General features: G+C 37.3%; 2 protein-coding genes, 1 long non-coding RNA gene and 1 pseudogene across 3 annotated transcripts; 1 reads left to right on the forward strand and 3 right to left on the reverse strand.

Moving 5' to 3' along the window:
* Nucleotides 1-4,152: 4,152 nt before the first annotated feature.
* LOC113338056 lies at nt 4,153-6,882 on the reverse strand. Its single transcript, XM_026583572.1, has 3 exons — nt 5,853-6,882; nt 5,389-5,649; nt 4,153-5,267 (listed from the first exon to the last, which is right to left on the reverse strand). The coding sequence occupies exons 1-3, from the start codon at nt 6,866-6,868 to the stop codon at nt 4,271-4,273; spliced, it is 2,274 nt and encodes a 757-aa protein (XP_026439357.1). The 5' UTR covers nt 6,869-6,882; the 3' UTR covers nt 4,153-4,270.
* Nucleotides 6,883-7,103: 221 nt separating this feature from the next.
* LOC113337812 lies at nt 7,104-8,345 on the reverse strand. Its single transcript, XM_026583396.1, has one exon. The coding sequence runs from the start codon at nt 8,343-8,345 to the stop codon at nt 7,104-7,106; it is 1,242 nt and encodes a 413-aa protein (XP_026439181.1).
* A 3,538-nt stretch (nt 8,346-11,883) lies between these two features.
* LOC113338057 lies at nt 11,884-14,162 on the forward strand (annotated as a pseudogene).
* Nucleotides 14,163-23,913: 9,751 nt separating this feature from the next.
* Nucleotides 23,914-25,335, reverse strand: LOC113338035. Its single transcript, XR_003354550.1, has 3 exons — nt 25,292-25,335; nt 24,734-24,783; nt 23,914-23,982 (listed from the first exon to the last, which is right to left on the reverse strand). It is a non-coding gene; the product is annotated as an uncharacterized LOC113338035 (long non-coding RNA).
* Between the last annotated feature and the right edge of the window lie 626 nt (nt 25,336-25,961).

A 25,961-nucleotide genomic window follows, 5' to 3' on the forward strand; every position in this document is an offset into this window, starting at 1 on the left:
ATCTGCAATTATCTCCGCGGAAGCTCTGATCCTAACCTTGATGAAGCTGCTCAAGGTATGTTTTTGGTGAGCTGAACTCATATTGTGATTGCCTAATCATGTACCTTAGCTTTGTATGCGTTAACAGCAAAATAGAGGGCCACTTGGATGGTTAACGAAATCATGTATATCTGGATTAGTGCTTAACTTTTATTGAAGAGTCACTGACTGTTTGTTGTGACGGAATTACATGTATACATATTGGGTATGTGTCAGAACTCAGACACCTAAAATGAATTTTAGTGGAGTATTTTTCTAATAAACATTAAATCATGTTAGAAATCAAAAACCTAAAAGTAACAATACTTATGCTTTTAATCATGGTTTGTTTTACTCTGTTGAGAATGTATTCAAAATTGGGAAGAAAAAACCCTAAGTTAAGAAAAAAGACATGCAACTGACGTGAAGCAATATGTTGAGGTTACATTTTGGAATTAGTAAGCTGCAGGACACCATTTTGATTTCACCCATATATTATCAGGTACATGTTGAGCAAAATCAATCTCAACTAGAACACTTGCATAAAACCCGAATTCTTTCATCACTGCGACTTCATCTACTTTAATTGGTTTTTCCAGAGTTTTACACATAGCTAACAAGATCTTCTCAGTCCAGTACTCAAGAGTTAAACCTTTAATCTGAACCCAAACCATTGCAGCTGTGTATTTTTGCTTTTCAGGATCAAAATTAGGAACCCATTCTTGAGGTCTAATGCCGTGAAGCATACCTTTACCCATCCTATTGTCATGGGGACCATTTCCCTTCATTTCTTTTATTGATAAGTGTTATGAGGATCACTTTCAATGATTAGTTCTCTTAATTTCCTTAATTTTTTCTAAAAACAAAATCAGCCTATTAAAAAAAACGGAGGGAGTAGTATGTAATCTTCTTTGCTTCTGAATTTGATCGATTTGTTGCAGATTTTGTTTTGGATCGCGGTGCCTATCTGGATTGAACAAGGAAAGGAAACAAATACCATTAATATGATAATCCTTTTATCGATTTTTAACTACCTACCAAAAATCTACCACGTTTTGGTTATACACGGCACAAAAAGGATGTTCGCTTTTCAAAGTCTTCTGTGGCATATATTGATTAATCTATCCGGGCTTGTGATGGTAGCCATTATTGCAGGCACTGCACGATATGTCATCACGATTCAGAGAGTTTTAGCATGTTTTGCAGAGCAATTTAACGGGGTAGAAGTAGAACGGGAACAGTGTCCAGATGTTATCTGCACAAATTTTTCCTTCCCCTACCTGAAATCATGTTTCGAAAATACCAACACCACAAGTTTATATCCCAACCACACACCTTTCTGCTTAGAGCCAGAGGGACCATTTGCGTATGGCATCTTCAAATGGGCACTTTCGGTTGTGGTAGACAGGCGAATAGACGTCAAAATAGGTGATGGCCTCAATTGGGAGTAACCTACGACCCAGAGCCCAAAGGTTGGAACTGGGTTTCTCCCTGTTTATAAAGAACGATCACTACAAAACGGAAGGCCTCTAGGGACGGTCATAAAAACATCCCAAGAACCTGAAAGCCGTCCCAAAAAGCTATTAGGGGCGTTTGTTGCTGCGTCCCCAGATCCACCGTCACTAATACTTCTAAGGACGGATTTTGCTTCTAGTGACGGTTCTGAGTGGCCGTCAGTAGTACTATTAGGGACGGCTTCATCTTCTAGGGACGTTTCTTTTGGGCCGCCACTAATACTTCTAGGGACGGCTCCATCTTCTAGGGACAGTTTTAAAACCGCCAGAAAAACAAGATTAAACTGGAACAATGGGGACGGTTTAAAAACCCTCCCTAATATCTGAATATTCAAGCTCTGTTCCCCTGCTTTAATTGGAAGAATGCCATCCCCTCATAGGATTTGATGCCATACATCCACAGAACAGAGACAACTAGAATGCCATACATCCACATAACAGAGACAAACTCATAGAAGACTTTTTTTTGTATGGATACTCAAAAACCAAGTTATTTGTTTACAAAAGAGACCCAACCATTCTCAAAAAACAAGAAAAAGTTTAGATGTTCATATAATATCTACAGTAAATGGTGTCTCATCTGTTAACTAACCTTTCCTACACCTTTTATCATCTGTCTATCATCTGTCAAAATCTGGCAACTAACCTTTCCTACACCTTTCCATGTCACATTTCCTGCAACAAATTCATAATGGCAACAATTAGTTCTGAGATTCTAATGGAGACTGTTCTTTTCGTCAATTAAAACAACATAGAGCATTAAGGTAAATTTAAGACATAGGGTCATAGGCTGACTTTAAGTCACAGCGCACATGTTTCTAAGCCACTCCAGATATTCAATACTTACTCCCCAGTTCTTAGAGACCATCATGAAGCCTAAACAATGACGCTTAAGGCATAGTTGAGAACCTAATTTTGTGTCAGGTGGCCTAAGAGATAGTGACTTAGATAACACGGAAGCTCATACATACGTAAATAACCACTGAGTCTAAGGTTAATCATATCAATTCAAAAATGGCAACAATCAATAGTTGCATTCTGCCAAAATATTTCCACTATTGACTGAAATTGCATGTACAAGAAAAAAAAAGTGAATGATGTACGATACCTCGAGTCCTTCGTTGTTCTGATTTGGTGGTAATACTGCAACTTGAGCCTCCAATTCTGCAACCCTTCGTTTGAGCATTGCATTTTCCTCTGTCAATTGAACGACTTTACTTGATGATGATGACTCGCCCCAAAACTGTTTCGGCTTCACAGTGCTGCCAAAGCAACGGACCCGACCACGCCTATCTGGTCCCATTACAGCCGCAAATGCATCATTTCGTCCACCTAAAACGACTCCAGATCCAGGTTGGTTAGCCTGGTTGTGTATTTCCACCATTCGATCCTACAAGTAAATCAATCTCGAAAGTTAGGCCAATTCGAATTACAAATGCAAAAAACAGATGACCCGAAAGAAAACTTAAAAGTATAAAGGTATACGTATTGTTCAGCAGCAACAGGATCCATCACTTCTTCATTTGGATCTGATGTTTTCCTTTTCTTTGTCCTGGTCCTACGAAATATCTCGTGTCGTTCAGGGAACCTTCCTGTTTTGGCTAGCATCTGTAAAATGAAATTTTGTGATGTTGGTTGCATATAACATACAAAACATCCTCACCAAGATCAAACTGAACAGAAGCTTTACCTCTTTTGCATATTCCATATGTGGCTTGGAGCCACCAGTGTGTTGAATTGTTTGTTTGGACCTATTTTGTTTATTCTTAGCCGCCAACTCCTGTTTCAAAACAAAATCATAATAACAAACGACGCTTGCTGTGAGCCTTGCGCTAGTGGGAAAATGATAGAAGGGCTAATAAGAGCATGGATAACAACAAATACGTACTTTATTTTTCTGGGTATTCCACATTTTAACTAACGGCGCCCACTGACTTTCCACAACATCTGCAGGTCGGTGTGCAAGATTTTGCGCCTCACTTCTGTTCGGATCATACCCTGCTGATTTCATTGTATGTTTGTGATCCCTCCAGTAATGATTAAGCCTACTCCTGAAGGAAGCATCAAGTTCTTGGGGGCAGTCAAATACATTCTGTCATTAAATACAAAAACAACACAATTATTAGGAAATGAATGGCTCCGTCAATAAATTTGATGGAAACTTGAACAAAATGAAACCAATTAGATGTCAACTTAAACTACTATCCTGAATTATTACCAAATAATTTGAAGGGCAACGAAATTCACCTTTATATCATCCAAAGCTTTCTGAATCCGATTAGGCGCCATATACTTCCAATTGGATACGGACAATGGCAGCATGTAACCATCTCTAGCTAGACGGCCGATATAATGAGCTAGATCTGATCGGTGCTCCCCAGAAGGCTGACTCGTGAAGTTTTCCACTGGTAGCTTATGTCCCTCTTCGACATCTTCTAGGAATAACAACTTTCCTTTCCCTCGAACGCCCTTTCCTTTTGTACCTTCTTGATCAGTCATCCTACAACACATGGAAACAAATGACGTAAAGGGAACCAATGATGTTAGTACAGAAAACAACATCAGGTCCCCTGCATTTCTTGCTAAGGAAATAATAAGCACAAATCATAACGTAGTATAATAAGGACAAATAATAATGTAGTATTATAAGCACAAATTGGTTCAAAACTTGTACAGAACTAGTTCGCAAATAGAAAATCCTAATTAAGTTACAAATGATGAACTTAATCATCATCGATTCAGTTGTTCAGGTCAACACTATCACCATCATCTTCACTATCGTCATCACTATCACCATCACCACCATCATCATCACTATCACCATCACCACCATCATCATTATCTGTAACCCCATCTACGTACTCTTCATCTTCTGATTCTTCCTTGTCCCCGACGTATTCTTCTTCTTCGTCATCTTCTTCTTCTTCAATGTTTTCATTAACACTTCCGTTTTCTACACCTTGTTGACTATTAACATTCCTTGCTGGAGCATCAACAAACACCCCACTCCCTTCATCTCTAACAACGCTGATATCATCATCTTCAATACCGACTTGCTCAGAATCCCTTCCAAATGGATCAGTGTCAAGTAGTTCATCAACATTACCCTCACCCATGTCAAAAACATCCCTGGGTTTATTCCTTACCACCACGTGCCAATCCAAATCTATAGGATCTTGAGAATAAAAAACTTGCCGCACTTGAGAGGCCAAAACGAAAGGTTCTTCTTTCTGTGTTGGTATGCGATGACTGAAATTTACGAGAGTGAACCCTAAGTTATCTACCTTCTTACCTCTGCCTGATCCACTAACAACATCAAACCAGTCACACTCGAATAATACAAATTTACGGCCTTGTCTATAAGTCAGCTCAATTATGTCTTTAACTTGTCCATAATATGTGAGCTCAGTATCATTGTTCGGGTTCTGATCCGCTGCATTTCTATAGAAAGGTGCTGTTGACTCTACTAAAATACCACTGTTCTGTGTCTTTGCTCTAGAATCCTTACTGACTGTTCTGAAGCTATAACCACGAGTAGTATAACCGGTGAATCGTCTCGCAGTTGTGAATGGACCTTCAGTTAGCACGTCCAATCCTTCTGCAAATGGTAATTTAGCTTGACCAAGTAACATGATATGGTCCCTGAACCAATCAGCAAACTCATTTTTGTGTTTCCGTTGGCGCTGACATTGATTCATTTTAGGGTGTAACATAGCCAGAGTGGCCTTGTGTTGCCTACATCAAAGAAATAAGAAATTAATTAGAGATAACTTGTCCATAATACATTTAATTAGACTAGCAAATACCTAATTAGTTATATCATTAGAGATCCAATTACAGAAAACAGAAATCTTACTCTGCGTATGTATCCACGTTAGCATCATTGAAAAGGATATAGTCGTGCAACAACTTTTTTTGATTTCCACCTAGAACAATCCGCGCAGCCTTCCCAATGTGTGTATCATCCACGTATCTAACTGGTCTGTTTATTCGTGACTCTACATCTTTGAGGTACCTCGATAAAAATGTCACACATTCATCAGCCAAATATCCTTCAGCAATGGATCCCTCCGGATGAGCTTTATTCCTGACATATTTCTTGAGAGTGTACAAATACCTGTTGAAGAATGCAAATCGAATAATCCTTATTCCAATTCTATGATGAATTCATTGATGCAGGAAACGAAATTCACCGATGAATGATGACTAAGAACTTATGCAAAAAGAGAAAAAAATGAAGATGTACAACATTCAATCTAAAAGGTAACAAAGAACCAAATTTGAATGCCAAAAAAGAAAGAGAATAAGGAGACCATATACCTTTCAATCGGGTACATCCATCGATACTGAACAGGTCCACCAATACCCGCCTCTGTTGGAAAATGGATAAGCAAGTGTACCATAATGTCAAAGAAGGCAAGAGGAAATATCTGCTCCAAGTTACAGAGAATGAGTGCGATGCGCTTTTCCAATTCTTTGAAGTCTTTAGGCCGTGAATTATTGGAGCATAGTTCTTGGAAGAATGAACTTAACTCAATTAACACAGAACTAACTCTATCTGGCAACGTCTTTCGAATTGCCAAAGGCAATAGCTGCTGCATTATCACATGTGAATCATGACTCTTTAATCCAAAAATCTTACGTTGTTTCATATTCACACATCTTGCAATGAGTGAAGAGTAACCATCTGGGATCTTCAAGTTCTTCAAGACACTAAGGAACATCTCCTTTTTAGCATTATCCATAAAGTAACATGCATTTGGTAAGAAGAATTTCTTCCCATTTGGAGTCATAATTGGGTGAAGCTCAGGTCTGAGATTTAGGAGCTGAAGATCTAACCTTGCCTTTAGACCATCCTTGGCTTTCTTATCCATATCCAGCAGAGTACCAATAACGCTATCGCACACGTTCTTCTCAGTGTGCATGACATCTAAATTGTGTTTGAGTACATTATCTGCCCAGTACGGCAGTTCATAAAAAATACTCAATTTCTTCCAATTGCCCGGCATGTTACTCGTAGCTGTATTTGATGCTCGTTCTTTTCTCTTGCGTGGACGATCACCCATCAGACTATCCTCAAACTGTTTTCCAAATACATGTGGAATGTGTTTTAGCTTCTGCAAGATATCTGGCCCTAACAATGGGTTTGGTGGTGAACCGTATTCCACATTACCATTGAATTCCTTCGTTAGAGAGCGAAACCTGTGACCCATTGGAAAGAAGCGTCGGTGTCCCATGTAGCAGGTTTTTCTTCCATGCTTCAACCTCTGATGCCGTGTATCTTCCTGACACGTTGGACATGCCAACTTTCCTTTGGTACTCCATCCTGATAGCATCGCTAGTCCAGGATAATCACTTATAGTCCATAATAACCCCACACGCATATTAAACATTTCATTTCGTGAAGAATCATATGTATTTTCCCCTTCTTCCCACAACTCCTTAAGCTCGTCGATTAAGGGCCTCAGGTATACATCAATATCGTTACCTGGGGAATAATGATTTAAAATAATTATAAGTTGGCTATTGACCTGACTTTTTTATATACTTTCAACAGCAATATAAGGAATATCATATACAGATTTTAAAAAAATGACAAGTCAGAGATAGAGAAAATGGCATACCTGGACTATAGGGGCCTGGTATAAGCAAAGACAAGATCATGTTAGGTTGCTTCATGCACAACCATGGGGGCAGATTGTATGGTAAAAGGACCACAGGCCATGTACTATGCGGATTTCTGGTTGAATGGTATGGACTAAAACCATCTGTTGCTAAACCTAGTCTGATATTCCTCGGTTCAGCAGCAAACGTCGGATTCATCTCATCGCAATGCTTCCAAGCTTCAGAATCAGCTGGATGTCTCATTTTACCATCCCTCGGACGCCCTTCAGCATGCCATCTCATATATCCTGCAGTCTTAGATTCCATGTACAGCCGCTGTAGCCGAGGTCTCAAAGGAAAGTGGCGAAGAATCTTAGCTGGTGTTTTGGTTCCATCTTTGTAACGAGATGCTTTACAAACAGGGCATGTTTCCCTATCGGCGTACTCCTTATAATAAAGAATGCAGTCATTCGGACACGCATTAATCTTATTGTTAGTCAATCCTAACTCTGAAAGTATTTTCTTGCACTGTGTGAAATTTTCTGGCAAATTACAATTATCAGGAAATGAATCCCTCATAAGTTGAAGCATATCCTTGGCTGACTTCTCAGACATCCCTCCAACACATTTATAGTTCCAAAATCGGACAAGAAAAGACATCACTGACATTTTGTCGCAGCTAGGATACAATGGTATCTTTGACTCCTCGAGAAATTTATAAAACCTAGAAGCTGTACAATTACTTGGTAAACCACTCACTCCTCCATCCCCACTATCCATATCTTCATCGTCATCCATATCATCCATACCTTCACTGTCACCCCTATCATCCATACCTTCATCATCACGCATTGGTATTCCACACACAGCTCGCAACATGCCAAAAAGGTCATCCCCTGGTCGTTCATCGTTGTTATTTCTGACCTCAAAACATGTATCTTGTGGTGCGATACTTGATGAGACCGTTGAGCTTAAACTCTCACCATGATGAAACCATGTAGTATAATTTCTCATCATACCGTGCAATATCAAGTCACTGAAAATTTCACTTCTAACTTTGTAATTAACATTATTGCACTTTCTGCAAGGACATTTCATTTTACTATCTTCAGTAACAACCCCTTTCTCGAATGCATGGTCCAAGAATAGCCTCACGCTATCTTCATACTCTTTACCCCACCGAGCTTTGTGAACCCAGCTCTTATCCATGGTTTTACACAAACTGACTAAGGAACAAACTTATGATTAACGGAAACCACTAGTCACACACGCACACATATGCCACAAACCCAACAGAAAGAGGAAAAGAACGCAGGACAGACATGAATTAGTAAGAATTACTTGGTGATAGTTACACTAAACTTTACAAATTTAACAATTCCATTACCTTTATAAGTTAATAGCGAGGGATGATTATGAGCATGCAAGCCATAGAATGATCCTGCGATGAAATGAACCCAATCGCCAACACCAGCAATATGCACCTGGCGCAACACACCTTAAGTCAATGAGTAATGTACATAGATGAAATGATCATGACCACCAACCTTTAAGTCTACGTTGTCTTCTAGTATATTGGAACAAATGTCAATTTCCCTATCAATTACCACCTCTTTTATAGAGAGGAGTTTGTATATATTGCACCAGTTAATATAATCAATCAATCAAAATAAGACCAAGATCATTGAATTGGACCTTTCAGACACACATGCTCGATTAAAAAATCTATTCTATTGGCATGGAATAATCACAATTACATTTGTGGATAACATGACAAACACACAAATTAATGACATACTGAGATTATACTGGTTTTGTATCCAATTTCCACCGACAGTTTCTTCCACCGACAGTTTCTACTGAATAATTGCATCCAGTAACAAGTAACCTTATACTCACACTTTATTTAAATTCCAAACCACTGCATCCAAGACCTCGCCGACTTTTATGAGTTTGGAGGCAGCTGTTGGATCAGGTATGATTAGCCGTCCCTTCCTGTATGTCATGAGGGATAATAGTTATAGAAAACATGACCCCTAAAAGAAGAGCTTGGGAGATGCCAGATAACCTAAATCAGTTGAGATTGGCGTTTCTCAATTAGTTGGAACCCCCACAGTACACCTTTTGGTACAACTACCAAGCACTCAACTAACTCAATTTCAAGTGGGATTCAATCCCTGATTCATTCTCGTTATTAAAGAAAATCCTAGATTCCGTAATAAAAATGAGAAAGGGGCATGAAGCAACATTCCAGCTAATTGGAATCACAATCCAAGTGAAATTGGAGCCCTTAAACCTAACTCTGCCAGTATTTAAATCCCTAATTTCGAATCAATTACATGATATGAAAAAGCATAAAACTATGAGCAGACATATGTCACATATCAAGCAAAATAAAATAACGCACATCACTAATTTGTTGAAGAAATCAGTAACTGAAATTTGATATAAAACTACCTGAATTCCCAAAATCGATGGAGATGCGGAAAGTGTGCTCTTGTAATTTGCAAACCCTAAAATCAAAAAACAACAACGTGAGGTTTTAAAAAAGAATTCGAAAAACCTAAAATCAAATCAATGTAAGACTGAAAGAGAAGGACGAAGAATGCAAACCCTAAAATCAAACCTAAAATCAAATCAACGTAAGAATCGCTTCACTCCGAACGAATTTGAGATCTCACAGGGGAAAATCACGAACGAGATTTTTCAGCAGGGGAGGAAGAATGTGAAGAGAAACTGATCGAAAGAAGGCCGATATAACCAAGAAAAAAAGAGAAGGAAAGTTATATTGTGCTTTTAGGCATAAGATAAAAAAATTACTGATGACGCAATCACAACCGTTGAAATCCTATCTATTGGGACGGCTGAAAATAAAACGTCCCCATTAGTTGACCAATAGTGACGGCCAGACAGGGACGTCCCAAATAGACAGTTCTAGAGACGGTTACAGCCTAGTGTCCCAACAACTAACCTTTAGGGACGGTTTTTTTAGAAGTGGCCGTCCCTAGAAGCCTTCTTTTTTGTAGTGGATTTTTTGGGGACCATGATTTTTCTTGAAGGATCATGGTTTTATTTTGGGTAAAGACATTAAAAGTAAATCTAGGTCACCCCTTATCTCGATATTTATATTAATACCTAAATTATCCTCCTGATTAATTTTGGGTGATGATTAGCTAGTGTTAATAATAGTTAGTTTAATGATTAGTGAGATGATTAAGTTAAAGATAATTAGTGAGATTACAAAATTAGATGAGTTTTTTCTTTAAAGAAGTAGAATTATTGAGAGAGTAAAGTTAGAGAATATGAAGAAGGAAAACATGAAAAACGATGGATTTTACCAACCACAACCGGAGGAAGGGTATTTGGGTACCCAGGAATGCTTCAAACTTAGATAATGTTGGTTGAATTGCTCCAAACTTTCAAAAACATGAAATTTTTTATATAAATTTGGGCCAGTTCGGTTAACCATATGTCAACAACATGTAACCGAACAAATCTGAAAGTATAGTTCGGTTACCATATGTCAAGAACATGTAACCGAACACACCTGAAAGTGTAGTTCGGTTACGTTTTCCAAACACGCAAGTTACGGAACTCGCTTGTTAATGGAGGTTTTGGTCGTACAGTGCAATGTTCGGTTACCTGGGATAAAATGGTAGGTAACCGAACTTTGAACTTGACAATTTATTTGAGTACATCTTGTGTGTTCGGTTAGTTCGCAAACTTCAACGCAACCAAGTTCCCAACCGAACTTCAGGTTAAAAGTAACCTAGTGTTAGAAGTTCGGTTGGTTCGCAAACTTCAGCATATTTTGCGAATCAACCGAACTGGGCTTATAGGTAGAGTTCGGTTACAAAGAAAACTTAATAATTTTGCGAATGAACCGAACTTATGGACTTGTATTGTTCTAATACAAGGAGTTCGGTTAAAAGTATTTTTTTGCGAATCAACCGAACTTTAAGTTCGGTTAAGAAAAAAATAATTTGTGATAATCGAACTTTTTACTGAAAAAAACTCCATTAAACCTCGCTACAACTTCCATTTTCAACTCATTTTGATGATTAGTTCTCATTTATTCAACCAAAAACGAATGACAAGTAATGGGTTTGTGAGAATATCTTTGTTAATGTTTTAAATTAAGCTATATATATAGTGGTGGTGGTAATCGAAGGTGGTGGTGGTAACCGGTAGTTGTTGGTGGTGATAAATGGAGGTGGTGGTGGTAATCGGCGGTGGTGGACGGTGGTGGTAATCGGTGGTTGTTGTTGGTGATGGGTGGTACTCGGTGGTTGGTGGTGGTGGTAATCGGTGGTTGGTGATGGTGGTAATCGGCGGTGGTGGGAGGTGGTAGTGGTTATATATATAGAGAGAGGTGGTTATTGTGTTGGTTTTAAATTAAATTAGATTAAGAATAGGTTAGTCATTTCAAAATTCTAGGACACCCCTTATAACTATAAGGAAGGTGGCTTAATAAGACCATGGTCCCCCAAAAAAACCATGGTCCCTAAAAAAATCATTCTTTATAAACCTGAGTGGGCTTTTTATACTTTCTTTGTTCGTAGGAAACATTCAGGTATGTATTATTCAATTCAATTTTGATGATTCTCAATTCCATTTATTTGAAACTAATCTTTGAAAACACTTTGTTTCAGGCGTCTTTAGCTAAAAGAAGGGACCAAAGACGGACCCTGGCAATAGGGGAACCGCAGACAAATGTCGAAAAATCAACTGAAAAGACAACCATTATGTTCCAAGAAGTCAAGGGGTTGCTCATGGAGATTAAAGATGACAATGTCAGTATCAAAAAAGAAAATCAAGCGCTGAAATATGACTATGATGGCCTCAAAAAGGACATTCGAGCCCTGCACAATTTATCAGCCATTTTTTTTTACTCAGATTTCCAAGCAAAAAATTACTGCACCACAAAGGGATTGGGGTGATACAAGTAATGTTGGTCTTGCGAATCAGGAAGCAACATGTTATCTCAACTCTCTTCTACAAACTCTCTACAACATTCCATATTTCAGGAAGGCTGTGTATCTTATGCCAACAAGTGGGACTGATATTGCTTCAGGAACAAGCTTTTCATTTGCTCTACAAAATTTATTTTGTAAGCTTCAGTGCAGTAAAGATAGAGTGTCCACCAAGGAGCTCACCGAATCTTACGGGTGGAGTACACATGACACTTTCATACAACATGATGTGCAGGAACTTAATAGGATTCTATGTGAAAAACTTGAAGAAGAAATGAAGGGAACGTCTGTGGAGGGTACGATACCTCACTTGTTCGCAGGTCACCATATGAACTATATTGAATGCATCAACGTGGACTACAAATCTACTAGAAAGGAGTCATTTTATGACATTCAACTTGATGTGAACGGCTGTCGGGATGTTTATGCTTCTTTCGACAAGTATGTGGAAGTGGAGCGTCTTGAAGGTGATAACAAGTACCATGCTGGTGAGCAACATGGTTTACAAGATGCGAGAAGAGTGTCCTTTTCACTGACTTCCCACCTGTTCTCCATCTCCAGCTAAAACGGTATGAATACGATGTTACGAGGGACACTATGGTAAAGATAAATGATCGCTATGAATTCCCCCTGCAACTTGATCTTGACAGGGAGGATGGCAAATACTTATCCCCAGAGGCTGATAAGACTGTTTGCAATCTGTACACACTCCATGCTGTTTTGGTTCACAGTGGTGGGGGACATCGTGGACACTACCACGCTTTTATAAGACCAACACTCTCGGAGCAATGGTTCAAATACAATGATGAGCAGGTAACAAAAGAAGATATGGAACAGGCATTAGAGAAGCAATTCGACGGGGAGGAAGAAAGCTCCAATGCATATATGCTCATATACATAAGAGAGAGTGATAGAGATCATATATTTTGTAACGTGGATGAAAACTACATTTCTGAACATCTGAGAAATAGGTTGAAGAAAGAACAAGAAGAAAAGGAGCTCAAGGAGCACAAGGAGAAGGAACGAGAAGAGGCTCACCTGTATAATACTGTTCACGTTGACAAGAAGCAAACCTTCGGTGCTGGCGGACTTATAGATGGGGACATTATTTCCTTCCAGAAACCCACTTCAGCTGACGGTATGATACTATACCGCTTTCCTGATAAGCAGGTTGTGCATTTCCGATCTTTGGAGAAGCCGATGGAAGATGATTTTAGTTTAGAGCTGTCAAAGGTATTAACATATGATAATGTCACTGAAAGAGTAGCTCGCCATCTTGGTTTGGATGACCCAACCAAGATCAGACTTACCCGTCATGACTGTTGCTCTCAGAAACCTATACCCCAAGCTATTAGGTACAAGGGTTTTGAAAGCTTGTCTCGTTACTATCAGACAACGGATATTTTGTATTACGAAGTCTTAGAACATCCCTTTACCTGAGTTGGAAGCTTTGAAAACTCTAAAGGTTGCATTCCGCCGTTTAACAAAAGATGCTGCGGTGGTTCACAGTATCACACTTTCAAACCAAAGTACAGTTGGTGATATGATTAATCATCTGAAGACAAAGGTTGAGCTATCTCATCCCGATGCGGAACTTAGATTGCTGGAAATTTTCAACAACAAAATTTGGAAGATTTTTCTGTTTCGTGAAAAGATTGAGGACATTTACTGCAAGCTGCTAGCGGAAGAGATTCCAGAGGAGGAGAAGATGGGTCCTCAGGATCACTTGATTCCTGTTTACCACTTCACAAAAGATGGATATTTGGCACGGAATTTTGGGGAGCCATTTCTGATAATCATCCATGAAGGGGAGACTTTATGTGCAGTCAAACTGCGCATACAGAAGATATTGCAGGTTCCTGGCGAGGAATTCGCTAAGTGGAAGTTGGCATTTTTTTCATCACTGCGTCAACCTGAGTACCTTCAAGACTCAGATATTGTGTCCAGCCATTTCCAGAGAAGAGATGAATCAGAGGATTATGGAGCTCGGGAGCAGGAACTTGGTTTGGAGCATTCTGATAGTTGGCCGAAAAGAACATACGCTGCCGTTAAAAATCTAAAAATAGATTAAATAAAAAGACAGGTCATGTTAGTACTATGTAGATACTGATATAGATATTAAGTTAATTTTCATCGAATTTACTATAAGATGTAATTCCAAACTACTCAATGGTAGAAACAGTATTTGGATCTAGTTTTGTTAGTTTATGCATAACCCAACGCTTAGAAGGACTTGGATTCAGAGCCGATCCCACACAAACGTGTTATAGAACTGTCAGTCTGGGAACCTATATGGCCAAGTGTTATACACGTATTTTTATTCGTTGATTAACTACTGATAATAGACTTCTAATATCTCTATGACAGTCTAGAACTATTGTTACAATTTGTATATCAGGTTTTTCGGTTGGGAGGTGAAGAGTAGAGCTGTTCAACAAAATTGTAATCTTACATCTGATAGGTATGTAGTGTTCTTCCAATCTTGGTGTGAAAAACTCCAATCTGATAGGTATGTAGTGTTTTATTTCCAATCGTGAGCAGAATCTGAACAAAGCAGGAGCAGCAATAATCCCAACTCTAGGTAACAGATTACACCTTAGCTTGCTGTAAACAAAAGAGAGAAAAATTACAAGTTCGAAAATTAAATCAACAAGAGGCACGAGACTAATTAACCCAAATTCAAGTATAAAACAACAAACCTATTGTACTTCTTCATCAGTAATCACAAATACGAAATTGATATTTAGTTTTATATCAGACGATCAAAACCCTAGATTATAAAATTAACCCAAAATTTATTAGTTTCCTACTTTCCTTACGTTTAGACATGAAGATTAGCTCTCTTGTTTCCAAATTAGTACAGTCTCCATTAAACTTCAGGAGTTGTATAAGAAAGCTCGAAGATTTCTTAGAGTTCCCGACTCAGTGGGTCAACCGATCCCATTGTCCCGTGAATTGGTGATGAGGTAGTGATGTTGTAAAGATAGACAGATAAGAAGGAAAAAAAAACCTATAGCAAATTTTCCGGTGATGGAGATAGAGAAAGCGGAGGACGAAGAACAACCAGAACTTCTAGATTGTTTTAACACTTGACCAATATATCCTCAAAGCACTTGTTGGCTAGGACTGATTGAAGCTTTAACTCCTTTCGATTTGAATATTGATTCCATGAAAAAAACAGGAAAAACATCAAACAACATTTTCAAAAATTGAGAGATGAAGGGAACAATTTTAGGTACAAAATAGATTGACTGGGTTTCTGTGAGAGGGACACAATTTCTAAAATCATCCAAGAATATAAGCTCGATCACTGTCACTAAATTTGTTCTAATGCATAATGCTGTAGAGAGAGATGGAAGCTTGTAAAAAGAGGATAAGGAATTGGTTTTTCTTTTAGATTTCTGGTTATTTTCCACGTGTTAATCATGCTTACAGGGTCCTTGCCACGTAAAATGGTAGGTGATCACCAAGACAAGATCACATAAGACAAGATCACGACTTTGCTCCAACCAAAATGATCCCAAACACGAGAAGATAATAGCTACTAAGAAATCAGGTGAAGGATGATTACGCGAACTAAAAAGAAGCATACGAAGAAGAGTAGGACGACGGAAATAAGGCAACAACTATCTCACACAGAAGGGAAGAAGAGTAGGACGACGGAAATAAGGCAACAACTATCTCACACAGAAGGGACGCGAAGAAGAAAGTAGCAGCGCGAAAGCCTGACTAAGAGATACTTGTCGATATAAGGGTTCAAGTGATAGAAAAGAGAGAGGTTCGCTGAGTGAGTAAGTAAGTAAACCACTAGGAGAGAAACAAGTTTGTAATCTATTTTTATCTTGTATCTCTCCATTGTTGTATGAAAACGGATGCGTGTCGTAACCATAATAAATTAATTATTATTTTTTCACCTAATTACTAAGTAATATAGTGTAGTCAAGTTCATTCCCAGGAGGAGCAAAAGATTTTTAGTTGTAAAAATTGTCACGAAAGGGGGTTTGTTTTGAAAAGCAAAAGAAAATAAACAAAGCAATTAAAAGTGTAAGTTGAAATCAATAAGAAAGATTAGATCAAGGAATCTTTCTTCGTTGCAAAACAATAATTCAAGTTATGTTCTTTTCTACTTGTTATTAACCATAGATTATCACCAATCGTAGGATAGCAGCTAGCTCAGTGCTAACCCCTAAATCCCTTGTATCACCGGATAGAGAAGTTCTCGCCTACCAGATTCTATTTACCAAACCACCTAGTAGTAGATCACTCAAGATGTAATTTAGTTAAACGCAGTAAGATTTATGAATTTATTAGGTTGATATTAGTAGTTAGACTCTTAGCTCAAGATCTACTTGCTAACGTTGTTTTCACACACAATTGCTCCACGGAATCCCTCCGCAAGGTCTCGTGTTTTCTACTTGTGTAAAGAGTCAAAAAACGATTACTTATCCCCTAACTTTCACTAGCTTTAGATTAATTAACAAATCAATTTAGTTGACCACCTAAAAATCTATCAATGAAGCATAAACATTTTTATTGGTAAAAACAAACGATAATCATATGAAAAACTTCAAGATAGAATTGAAAACAAAACTCAAATCATGTTAAGAACTAGAAATTCATCCTCAATCAATAAGAAAATTAGCTACTCATGTTTTGAAATTCACACCAATAATTAAAAGAAGAATTTTGAAGTTCACACAAATAATTAAGAGAAAGATGTGAAAAGCAAGCAAAAACACAAGTGTTATGTGTGTAGAGGTGTGCAGGTGTGTAGAGAAAAGTAGAGAACTTCTCTATTTATAGGCTTCAATTTATTTCCAATCCTCTTGAGAATAGAATCCCTTTCCTTTAGCAATTCAATTTCCAAGTTCAAGTCTTTCTGAAATCCTTCATCTTCTCTTTCCAAATCCAAGCCAAATTCTTCAAACCCATAAGTCTAGATGAGTTTAAAAAAAAATTCACTAGTTGAGTCGCCGGAACATCACTGGTACCACCGGAATCCGGCCAGAAAACTCCATGTGGAATCTTCATCTCCGCTGACAGAATATTCCGTTCAGTCGCCGTTAAGTTAACGGTTAAAATGGTCGAGCTGTCAGTCAACTGGGTCAGGAGAAGGATAGTCAGCTAAGTCAGCTGATCTTAGTTAGGGTCTGAGTTAGCTTAGTCGGCTGATTCTCCGAGTTAGGTTCACCGAGTCACTAAGTCGAGTCATTTGAGCAGAATTGCGGCAGAGTTCTGTTTGTTTCTAGGTGTTTCTCCCGGCCAATTTCAGGCCTTTCTTTCTTCACCTGTTAAGAACCTAGGCATACATCTAATCACAGTTTCAAGCATTCATCAGCTGCAGCATCACAGCACCACCCATTCATCTTATTCTGATTTCATAACAGCATCACCAGTTCAAGCAAACCTCATAATCATTCCAAACTCGAATCCCAGTTGAACCCCAGCAGCAGCATCATTTCTCAACTATCTCTGTTAAATCATCGACCCAGTCTTCAATCGGCTCCATCGTTTTCTTTGTCTGTTCACGGCTTCACTGCAGACATCAATTACTTTTCCATTTGTTTTTCTTCAATCTCAATAGACCACCAACAGCACCAGAACCCATCTTCAATCAATATCAGCACTATAAATATTCCAACCTCTCTTCTCAATCGAACCGTAATAATGATCTGCAATTCAGTATCAACATCAATCATCAATAGCACCATCTCTTCTCTGAGATCTTCATATCAGAAACACTTCATCTGATCGAACCCTAGCTTGAATTCATCGTCGATTTATTCTCTCTGTCTCAACAATTACTTATTTCGATCATCTTCTTCATCTCTCAATTTCGCTGAATTCATATTCGAACAACATCTGCTATTAAATCCCATCTTAATCTCTCGGATTCTTGTAATCATCCAGCCACTGATTTCTTTGATTCAAACAACAACAATACATCAACTTTCAGATCTCATGGCTACTGCGCAGCTTTTCTTTCTTTCCTTCTCAATTTCTGGGACCACAACAACAGCCATTGTTTTCCTTTCGCTCTCTGTTTCAGGTGTAAAAATGGTTGAGAAGATATTTTCTCGATTTAGGGTTATAACTGAGTTTGGATTTAGACACCCAGCTATATAATAACCACCCAGATGGCACCCCCCTTCACCACAACCGGTCTTTATTTAATACTCCTCCAAATAGAGTTGCCCCTTAACCTTGACTGGGCTCCAGATAGTGCTCGCCCATAAAATGACAAGTTTACTCTTTTTGCTCAAATTCCGTGATTTCTTCTTCTTTTACACCGTGCGACTCTAGAATACCTAATAACTCAAAAACACGCGTAAAATACATAATTTAAAAGAAATATGCAAAGAAAGTATAATCAATAGATATTAAATCAAGGTGTATTCTACACCTATCAAATTCCCTCACATTTAGATTTTTCTGGTCCTCGAGCAAATCAAAACTAAAACATACAACTTCAAAGCTTTCCAGCGCCGCAAGCATTCAAAGAGCTATGAGGACATAGAGTTTCTGCATGCTAGTAATAAGAAGTTAGAAATACCAAAGAACATATTCTCATTCTTAAGTGTTGAGTGAGAAATAACCACACCATAATGAGAGAACGCGTGTTTGAGAGCGATCAATAAGCATTTCGCCTCGACTTCTTCCTTACTTAAAAGGATCTTATAAAATTGCACTCAAAAGACGTACTTTTATGGTTCTCACATGTGTGCAGGTAGGAGTGAAGAGAGAAATCCTGCAACACGTTGAATGGTGGGAAGGACAACTTCCGAAATACTTTAAAAACCACATCTTTTAACATTTTGAAAAACCATTTTTCTGACGATCTCTAAGAAAGGAAATCAACCACTATTATTGAGGATGAGATTACTTACTCACATTCACATCTGATTGCACTGATGATAACACCACCCTCACAGCATCCAATAGAAACGTCTTCTTTGGATCCGCGTTCTCAACTTCAATTATTGATGATAAACTCTCAAACTTCGTAGATCCTTGACAATTTGTAACTATTTTCCTTAAATCCTTGTCGCTTGAAACTTCTTCATAAATTTTCCTTCCCCCGGCTTACCAAAAGTTTCTCTTGTTATCATTTTATTTTTTTTTATTTTATTTTTTAACACAAGAGAAATAAAATACAAAACAATTTAAAACAAAAAATGGTTGTGGGAAAAGTACTTTACCGCTTGATTCTTCACAACTTGTATTGTCTCGATATCATAAAATTCAATAACTCTCACCTTTTGATTTTCTTCGCTCTTGTAAATAAGTCTTCATACTTGGATATAAAATTATGCTCATTGTATTGTAAGTCTTCAACATGTATGTATAAATATGCTCCTTATTTTGTTGCTTTACTTGAATATGAAATTTGCTTTTTTCTTGGTCCGTTGCTTGTAAGCCTTTAAACGTTTTCAACTTTTCCAAACTTGTGATGCTCCACTTGTTGATGATGGTGTGTTTCTATGGAGCTGTTGTTGTCGAGAGAATGATGCTAACTGCAAATCAAACTACAAGAGGGAGGTTTTCATCTATAGACTTCACCCTCATGATTGACAAAATTAGGACTCAAGAGATCAAAAATAGTGCTGAAAATTGGTGTGAAGTTGGGTAGCTCACCATTCTACCCGGAATTAATGTACGATGACACGTACTCAAAAGAAAGCTCTTTAGTTATTTATAAAGAAATCTGGTCGGTGCCTCACATGATTTAAATAAGGATAGTCTCCACTAATTATTGATCAGAAACTCTAATAATGCATTTCCTTCTGCTCCTCATTTGCATCAAGGGCATGATTAAATCCATTATTTAACACTCTAACAAGTAAGAAATCCGAACGTATTTCCCTAAAACTATAAAGACCCTCAAGCTCGTCAACGTTATTAGACTAGTCAAGTGACAAATTAGCCGATAATAACTCGATTAGTTCAACAGCAACGCTAATTAGTAGAAATTAATCTAACAACGATTTAGATACGAAATTAGTATCACTCGATAGATCTTGAAAAGTTAGGCGAAATGGACTACTCGAACGTGTCATTCGGACATCGAACAAAAAAGAAATCTGTTATTTTAAGTGAACTGGTTGTTTCTCTACATGATCAATTGCATGATAAAAGTTTATAAGAACAAGATTCTCATAAAACTCAGTAATGATTTCATTCTCAACTTCCTTCTTGCACCTTTCCATAGTTTGCACCATTAACTCACAAGAGTTTTGTTCTCCGTTACCGAACTAGTATATACCAAGAAAATCTTCAAGATATATATATATATATATATATATATATATATATATATATATATATATATATATATGTATGTATAAGATACATATAGGGAAACCCTAGGGTTATCAGGTCGGTAATGGGTCAGGTATGCAAACGCCCACAGTTATGAACCAGGTTCAAAAACCGTCTAAGCACGGAAGCCTTATAAAAAGGCTTTGTCAAGGTACTTTTTAAAAGGAGGAGTACTGAAAAGTTCAGTATTTCAACAACTCATGAATTTCTCAAGAGTTTTTAAGGATCAATTATGTTTCATTAAGAAAGGAAAGCTAGAGTAGAATTCTTCTTAGAAAACATCAACCTAAAGAACCAAACGGAAAAATACAACATCCATTCAAGACGAGTTACATCTTGAATTCTATGTGCATTCTCATGAAGAAAACGAGAATGCATAGTGAGATTGGTCAAGTTGTAGACAGAGTGTGTAACTCATCATCGTTTTCCTTTTCTGAATTACAAAGGAAATTAATTTCAAAAGAATTATTATACGGAGAATAAGGCATACCCGAAAATGCTTTCTTCCTCAATTTTTGATTTTCCGCTTAATATTATTTATATTGGTTCTTAAGTCTGAAGCATGATTGTTGATGTGTATGTGATCGAGATTCGATACTTTGGCCGCCGTGTGATCTTTGTCGGCCGATGATATTCCTTCTTTACTTAAGGGATCCTTCTTCCTTTGACGTCTTTTTCTCTTTACTGGAGCATCAAACGTATTTTTTGTCCATACCACATTCTTCCCTCTATGATTATAGAAGGATTTAGTATCATATGAATAACAAGGGCAGGACTTATCACAGTGCTCTTTGGGATTTGAGACTGTGATCTTATTCGTCCAGGGAGAAACAGGCTTGATTACTTCCTTTGACATCCATATGAGAATGTTATGAAGTTTTTCATTCCTTATCTGAAAGCGACATTTCCGTTCAACATGACCTTTGTTTCCACAATAGTAACAGTTGAAGGTAGTATTTTTAACGGCTCTCCCATGCCCTGCCTTCAAAGAATAACAATCTTTGTTTACTGGAACATCAGCTGTGATAGGTGTTTCTTCACATAACAAGTTGTTTTTAGCACAGACAAAATTGATCTTCCCAGTGTTTGGAGCGTCTATTCCTTTATAGCCCAGACCACGTGTGTCAAGATGTTCTTTACATGCTCCTAACATGGAAGATAATTTTGTAGAACTAGTATTGAACCTTTTCAGATTATCTTCTAGTGATTTTATCTTGCTGACAGTTGTAGATAGATCATTCTTCAATTGACTTTCTTTGGCAAGAAGAAGGCTTTCTCTGTCGTTATAATATTTCTGTTGAGAGTCAAACTTTGCCTCAGACTCAGCAAGTTTTTCTTTCAACACACATAAACTCTTCTAAAGTTTTTCACACTCCGTAGTCTTTCAATGGACTTCTTCTTCTTTGTCTTTAAGTATTGATTGTAAGAGTTTATAGCCACTATCAAATCCTCTAAAGAGTTTCTTTAGTTTCCTGTTTTCACGACAGAGAGGAAACAAATATTCTGCCAGATAGGCAGTCAATCCCTTTTTTTCTATGATATCGTCAAAGAGTATGATATACTGTGAGACTTCTTCATCAATACTCAGTCCCTCGCCTGAGTCACTTTCATCTGAAAGTTGATCCAATTGATCATCTAGGCGGTTTTACTAGTTGACATAGGTTTCTGACAAAGGGAGAGATATAACAGGATTGTTGGAAGTCTCAGAACTCTGTACAGTATCAAGAGGATTCTGATCTGGTTTTGTGCAGTCAGAGATATCGCTATTGCCCATAGAGTCAGATCGCTACAAACACAGACTTGTAAGGTCTTTCAATGCGTTTGCCTGCTCTGATACCAATTGAAAATGCGGGGGTCTAACAACCTTACCCAATATTTCGATTAGCAATCTGTATGGACTAACTCTAGTATACTTTGAAGAGAATCAACTAGACAGTCAGACTCAATCGTAATAAAAAGTATATCAAGGAGTTAATATCTCTATCTCTCAATTTGATCTTTACTCAAGCAAATAGAAATCTGCGAGTCTTTATCAAATACAAGAGAGATATAAACTTGGATGGTACCAAAGACCAATATCCAAGTATCAATCAATATCCAATCAACAACCAAAGGTTGGATTTCACAATTGATCGATACAACGCACAACCTGTGATATTTCAATTATATAACCAAATATAATGGGGAATAGAAATAACACAGACACCAGAAATTTTGTTAACGAGGAATCCGCAAATGCAGAAAAACCCCGGGACCTAGTCCATATTGAACATCACACTGTATTAAGCCGCTACAGACACTAGCCTACTACAAACTAACTTCCACTAGTGGAAAACAGAAGTTCCGCGACCGTCAGGACAAGTCATATATACGTGTTATACGACTACTTTCAACCGTCTCTGTTGGGGTCTCTGATAAAGCGTCGTTGTTTCGTATGACCCTAAGCCACGAGTCTCAAAATAACGACGTATTTTAAGGATAACGAACTACAGACCCTTAACCGTGTGTCTGAGATTTAAATTATAATATAAAAAAAATATAGATTCAGATTTGCTGAAATGCCTGAATGGCTAAATCTGAAATAATCTGACTGCATCAAAGTCAAGTCAAGTCAAATTGAACTCAAGTCAAAGTCAAGTCAAAGTCAAATCAAATGGAAGTCAAAGTCAAGTCAAAGTCAAGTCAAATGAAACCCAAACTGAAATTCAAATTTAAACTCAAACTTGAGAATTCCACATTCATTCATTTTATCCATTGGGTTTAAAATTACACAAAAAAGATGAAATTTTGGTTCAAGACAATACATGTCCAAACTAGCTAGCTAGTAAGTTCTAACAAAAAGATGCTAATAGACAATAAGCTAAAAAACATGTTAATCAATAAAACGATTAGCTCCTCCGATGAAGATGAACTTAGCCAATACTTCATAAATGATATCAAGTAGAGCATCCATATGTTGTGTCCCTGGTTCACATACGACAAAGAATGTCGTTCCAGCAATGCAAATCAACAACAACACAATGACTTCGTTCAGTTCATAATACACGGTAGAACAAAATAAGTTACTAGAGTATACTTCATATTCTTTCTTTTAGTGTTGGAAGCACGTGTGAGGTAATTTGAGAAATTAAACCGAGATCTGGTTCATGTAAACAGCAGTTGGCTCATCAGTAGCAGGTATACAATCATGCAACAAGAGTGAAAACATAAATGAGGAAAGCAGGGAATTCAGGAAAAGTAAAGGACTATAAGGGAATTACTTTTGTGGAACGCTTTTGATATGCAAATACTAATATCACAGGGGAATAATATTCAAGTTCGTATCAATATGCAACATGTTATATATATATATAGTGGAATATAAAAGGTGCAGAATATAACCCAAGATTCGGCATGCTATTCACTATAATACAAGTACTAGTAAGTTGAAGGTTTATTCAAAGATGTGCTACAAGTCCTTATAAATTCAAAATTTCCAAAAACAAGGGCAAACCAGCAAAATGATAAACTTCCCGATGATGAACTAAGCCCAACAATTCATATATTTGGTGCACCTGCAGCAAAAAAAATAAAAAGGGATTCAGTTGACACTTCAGTCGAAAAGGTACACAGAAAGGGATTTAAATCAATATTCTATGACGCATAATGGAAGAGTCGAAAGACTACAAGTCCAACATGGAACAACAAGCACCAAAGATCAAAGTCTATAAAAATACCCCACATACAGTTCAACAATGTTTTCCAGGAAATCTACACAACTTGTCATTGATAACTCGCGTACCACAGGGATAAAATATCATTAATTGGAGTCTCCTCTAACCAAACCACCAACTGTAGTTCTCTAGACATAATGCACTACCTGAGGAGAAATATTCATAATCTCATATTCTTTCTTAATCATTCCTAATAGATCCATCACTGCTAAACATAGACCACGCCAAAAATTAGGTTTCAAAAATCACACCATTTATAAACCCATAATAAGAAAGTGTATCATACTATGTATATAAGCATTTCTTTCACAGAATATTAGTAAGATACAATCCAAAGGGCTCTGTCAGATAAACCTATTAAGCTAAGACATAACTCGAGACCTCAGAATGATAACTACGTTGCCGATTACAAAGCAAATAAGCTAGCCTACGTTTCCAAACCATTCAAGTTGGTTTTCAAACAAGGAACCAAGACTCCAAGTTAATAATTCTAAATATATAAAAGAAAGCAATAGACAACAACTACTTTTTTTTTCCAGGCTTTATATCAAGCACGGGTGACAATATTTGGTTCTTGAGAAGATGAGCTTACACAATTCAAGTTATAAATTTCGCAGAAGCACCTTCCTCAGATTGTGCTTTCTGAAACCAACAACATGATTGAATAGTTATGATATGACATGAAGCACGTAAGTAGTACAACAACTACATAAGTATAATGAGTAAAGCAATTAATACACAAACATTTGACATGAACAGAAATAGCTTTTACATGAATTGAATTGCTTTCTAATACACGTGACTTCATTCCATATTCTTCAAGGCAAAAACATTACATGAACTCAACAATTTTGCTTTTCAAGGAGTTCATGATCTACTACATAACTTCTGTAATGTAGTAAATTAGAAAAGCCTTACTGGACGTCATGCCATGAGAAGAATTTGCTAGACCATGTAGTAAATTACAAGGCAAAAACATTACATGAACTCAACAATTTTTATTTTTAAGGAGTTCATGATCTACTACATAACTTCTGTAATGTAGTAAATTAGAAAATCCTTACTGAATGTCATTCCATGAGCTGAATTTGCTATACCATGTAGTAAATTAGCAGCACAGTGAACACATTAGTTGATGAAGGAAATATACCTGATTTCAGATCCTTTAGGCTCACGAATCCTGACCTGAAAGATGAACAATGACATTTTAAAAGTTAAAGTAACCCATACAAACAGAACGTTAATAAAAAAACACCTGTTCAAAAACCTACGTTACCCCCGTTAAGGATTTTCACTTTTGCCAAATGTACGTGCAATCAACATAAATATAGGAATGCCACCTTTGCCTGTATCTGTGACTGAATTCTCTGAAACCCTGATGTCCTTCACATAAAAAATCACAAGGCATCATTGTAGAAATAGAGAAAAGCATTCAAGCAGCATATGCTATGTAAAAAATTATGTATAACTAACAAGTATAATGTAGCTAATCATTAACCAACATGTTGGTACTCAAGCAAGCCAAGGCATCCAAAAAATGTACCAACAACCCATCTATTCTTATACTATCTGGAATGTAATTCTCTTTTCAATAGAGTGGAGAAAATAGGTATGTGCTAGTTTCATATTCAAAAGGGACTAAGTTAATTAAGCCCAATGATTAACCATTTAAATACAACCAAGATTATCTACCAGTAGCAGCATCTTCACCAATCTATGACCAGAATTCATAACAATGTGCTAACATACATACAACAAAGAAGAATAAGAAATCCCTCTGTTGCCTTTTCCATTATTATAAAACTTATCATTACTCACAT

The sequence above is a fragment of the Papaver somniferum genome, unplaced genomic scaffold (assembly GCF_003573695.1).
Source record: "Papaver somniferum cultivar HN1 unplaced genomic scaffold, ASM357369v1 unplaced-scaffold_18, whole genome shotgun sequence".
Lineage (NCBI taxonomy): Eukaryota > Viridiplantae > Streptophyta > Magnoliopsida > Ranunculales > Papaveraceae > Papaver > Papaver somniferum.

Coding starts and splice junctions, on each gene's coding strand:
- LOC113337812 (XM_026583396.1), bottom strand. CDS start 8,345: ATGGATAAGAGCTGGGTTCACAAAGCTCGGTGGGGTAAAGAGTATGAA.
- LOC113338056 (XM_026583572.1), bottom strand. CDS start 6,868: ATGCTATCAGGATGGAGTACCAAAGGAAAGTTGGCATGTCCAACGTGT. Junction 5,650..5,852: donor TGGATGTACCCGATTGAAAG/GTATATGGTCTC, acceptor ATTCTTCAACAG/GTATTTGTACACTCTCAAGA. Junction 5,268..5,388: donor AACGTGGATACATACGCAGA/GTAAGATTTCTG, acceptor TCTTTGATGTAG/GCAACACAAGGCCACTCTGG.